Source organism: Phalaenopsis equestris, unplaced genomic scaffold (genome assembly GCF_001263595.1).
Source record: "Phalaenopsis equestris unplaced genomic scaffold, ASM126359v1 Scaffold232691, whole genome shotgun sequence".
NCBI classification, from domain to species: Eukaryota; Viridiplantae; Streptophyta; class Magnoliopsida; order Asparagales; family Orchidaceae; genus Phalaenopsis; species Phalaenopsis equestris.
Window position 1 is genome coordinate 8337 of NW_018250654.1, and position 3825 is coordinate 12161.

Below are 3825 nucleotides of genomic sequence, written 5' to 3' on the forward strand. Positions count from 1 at the left end.
TATATATATATATATATAAAATTGATGTGCAATAATTTGAGACAAATTGATTCGAACATAAATGAACAAATCATTGTTCATGTCCAATTCGTTAAATTAGTGAATCAGATAAACACGAGTTTCTCAACGACTAAAGCACGAGAGCGTTTTTGACAGCCCTGTATGGAGTATTACCGCCTTATATAGTATATATCTATATGTATATCGAAACTAACCCGAACAACGCCTTCGCGAGTCGCGAGTGCGAGAATATCAGCGCAAGACACGGTGGCTTTGCACGAGGACTCGACGAGAGATTTTATTCTGTCGATTACTTCGAAGCCACGAAGAGAGTTTTGATTTGGGAAGGCGTTCTTTTCGCCGGTGAAAGTTGGGGTGTCGTCCAGAAGAACTGATGCATCGCAGCCCTGACGTTGGGAAGATAAAAGATTAGATTTTTGAGAAAATGTTGGGAGGAGGAAATAGTAGAATGGCTCGTACATTAACAAAGCAGTCATGGAAGAAGAGGCGGAGAATGGAAGCGGCCATGCGAGGTTCATTGGCGACTGCTTTGGCCATGGTTGAGCTCACGATGCTCTGCAACTTTGGGCAGCTGCGGGCATAGAAGCCTGATGAAGAAAGCTGGGCTTGGACGTTGTAGCTGAGCAAGTTTAATAGAAGGAGAGCAAGTAAGCATTTTGACATGATGTTGGAGGCCATAATAGCTCTGTTAAAACCTGAAAATCTAGGAAAAAGGAATGTTTTTGTTGTGAAGCAAGTTTTTTGTAGGAGTTGGTATATATAGAGATCCACCCAAAAATTCAACGATTAATCTTTACATAAAAAAACCAAGAAAAAAAAAAATCAGGTTTTTAAAATGAATTTCCTATTTTTTCTTCAGTTGATTTTTCATGGTTAGCGTTGAGATTTTTTATGCGTTTGACCGGGTAGCTAGGCGCGGGATGTGGGTTGATCTTTTCCAGATGTCTTAAGATGTAATGGCCGCCCTCTAATTCCTTAATTTCAGGGGTTGGTTAAGCTTTGACTGAGATCGTTTTAATATAAACACTTCATTGATCTATTATGATAGTATATTAGTTAAAATAATTATCAATACTTAAAGATATAATTATGAATGAGATAAGATGGTTTTAATATAAACACTTCATTTATTTATTATGATAGTATTTTTCCTTAAAATAATAATCACTACTTGAAGAGATAATTATGAATAAGATTCTTAAAGGCCAATTATGAAAGAAAAAGAAAGAACATGAAAGAAGAAGTCTTTAGCAAATTTTATTTTTCATTTAGATATTTCTTATAAGTTCAAGTGTTTGGAACCATATCTAACATATTGATGGTGCTTTATTTGAATCAGCAAATAGTCTTGACAAATGGTATTATTTGGCTGTTGCTGGTGAGTGGTCAACAAGTCATAATTTTTACAACATAAATTTTATGCCCAAGCAAATGATAATGGGAACATAAGCTCATACTCTTCTCTTAAAAAGCATTGTTTGAAGAGTTCTTTCCTTATATTACCAATCTAAAATTCATTCGTGAAGCTTTATGATGAGAAATTAGGGCGAAGAAAAACAAGAACGACACAAATCCAGAAGAACACAGAGATTTAACGAGGTTCGACAAAGATGCCTGCATCATCGGGAGCAGAGCGGCGACCTCCTTTTCAATATTCAGAAAAGAATACAGAATATAAGATTCAGCTCTCTCAAATACTTAAAATTACAAACAGGTCCATTTATAATCCTAGAGTAAACCCTACAGTACACTAAAATCACAACTTAAACTGCTTACACAGGTTGCCAGCTTGTATTTTGTCTAACTTTATCTAGCTAGGATTTTGGTTGCATTTACGTGACATAATCTGCTTAGAAAAATACCCTGATTTTCATAATTAATCTTAATTAATTTTGATATAAATTCACTGACTTTTTTTATTACCCCAAAAGTCCAAAAGTAAAATCATAATTATCCTTTAGTGCAGTTCTCAATTTCTTTTCTCCACCTTCTAGTTGACAAAAGATATTTTAAAAAATTAAAAAAATCATATAAAATTAATAGATATAAACTTTGGAATATTTTGAATTATTTACAACTAAAATATATGATTTTTTTTTTGTATTTTAAAATTTGAAATAAAATTGGGAACATTGGCCAGTTATGACCAAATTCAACCAAGTTAATATTGCTCATTGAATCATCCTACTAAATCCTCTCCAAAATCCCCCAATTCATTCAAGATATATATTCTTTTAAATATTCTTCTAGAGTTTCACATGAAGCTTTCCATGGCCACATCAAATCATCAACCTTCCAATTGCAATACACCATTTAGCCAAATGACCCTCGATGTTATAGTTATTGAAGGTCCATGAATTTACATGCAAGTAATTTTTGAACAGAGTTTCTAACAAAGAATAAACTTATCAAATTATTGTGCACTTAAATTAGAAAACTCTATTAAAAAAAATTGAAAATTATTTTAGTATTTTAATTAAGAGACCACTTAGAAAGCCTTATCAAAAAACACTCAATAAACACATATAGATTTTTCTTCGAAAAAACAAATGCAATCGTAAATCAAGAAGAAACTTAAGAAAATATAATTATAGGTTAAGCAAAAAAATTGAGATATCTCCAATATACTTCATAGCTTGAAAAGTGGATATAATAGTGTGTAGAGGCTATATATATATATATATATATATATGTTGTGTTGTAAACCTAATGTAATGTCCTCTTCAAGAAATCAAAAAGTTGCCGCTCTTGCTTTCTATGACGTAGGCAAATTGCCGAACCTCGTTAAATCCTTGTGTTTGTTCTTAATTCTCGCGTCTTCTTCACCCAAAATTCTCAACAACATGGTTAACATATGAGCCCAAAATTTTCTTAAAAACAAGTTGAATCCTCTTAGAAGTCTAACAGACATAGTTGAAGACCATTCCAACTTCATTAATATCAATAAATAGATTCAAACCTCGTCTTCTGGCAAAATATTATTCCCATCACATTATCATTGTAGCACGAAGTCCACATGCCTCCTTCCCCAAACAATGGTGGGAGGGTGGTAACCCCACGCCCAGTTATCCAGCTCAGGTCAACCAACCACCCCGCTGACCACAAACCAAACCTCTTCATTCCCTATACCTCACAGTATCAGATACATTGTTCTCCCTCCCTTAAACTTCGAATATTAATTATCTAATTTAAAACATTATCATAACATTTCATTTTTTCTTCTATATATATCAACTCCGGGAAAGAACTTTCTTCAGAGCCAAGCCATTCTTCATCCTTAGATTCTTAGTTATTGACAGAGCTCCAATGGCCTCCAATATCATGTCAAGCTGGTTACTTTCTCTATTTTTATTGAGCTTGCTCAGTTGCAGAGTGCAGGCCCAGCTCTCATCCTCTAGCTTCTATGCCACCACTTGTCCGAAGTTGCAGAGCATTGTGAGCTTATCCATGGCCAAAGCAGTGGCCAATGAACCTCGCATGGGGGCTTCCATTCTTCGCCTCTTTTTTCATGACTGCTTCGTTAATGTAGGAACCAGTCTTAGGTAATTTCTTGTCCTGAGAATGTTTGATTTCATTTCTAAGCTTTTGTTTGCATTGCCACATTAGGGTTGTGATGCATCAGTTCTGCTCGATGATAACTCAACTTTTACTGGTGAAAAGAACGCTTTCCCAAATCAAAACTCGCTTCGTGGATTTGAGATAATCGACAGTATAAAATCTCTTGTGGAGGCGTCGTGCAAAGCCACTGTTTCGTGCGCGGATATCCTCGCGCTTGCTGCTCGCGAAGGTGTTGTCCGGGTTAGT

At 35.0% G+C, this 3825-nt stretch overlaps 2 protein-coding genes across 2 annotated transcripts in view; one reads left to right on the forward strand and one right to left on the reverse strand.

Moving 5' to 3' along the window:
* Positions 1 to 730, reverse strand: part of LOC110038366 (peroxidase P7-like) — a 1753-nt gene extending 1023 nt beyond the window's left edge. The window contains exons 1-2 of the mRNA XM_020743180.1: positions 481 to 730; positions 216 to 407 (exon numbers count right to left, since the gene is read on the reverse strand). Coding sequence (XP_020598839.1) covers positions 216 to 407; positions 481 to 699 — 411 coding nt within the window. The 5' untranslated portion in view covers positions 700 to 730. The remainder of the gene's footprint in view (positions 1 to 215; positions 408 to 480) is intronic.
* A 2597-nt stretch (positions 731 to 3327) lies between these two features.
* The window catches only part of LOC110038367 (peroxidase 52-like), a 4843-nt gene continuing 4345 nt past the window's right edge, over positions 3328 to 3825 (forward strand). The window contains exons 1-2 of the mRNA XM_020743181.1: positions 3328 to 3546; positions 3628 to 3819. Coding sequence (XP_020598840.1) covers positions 3328 to 3546; positions 3628 to 3819 — 411 coding nt within the window. The remainder of the gene's footprint in view (positions 3547 to 3627; positions 3820 to 3825) is intronic.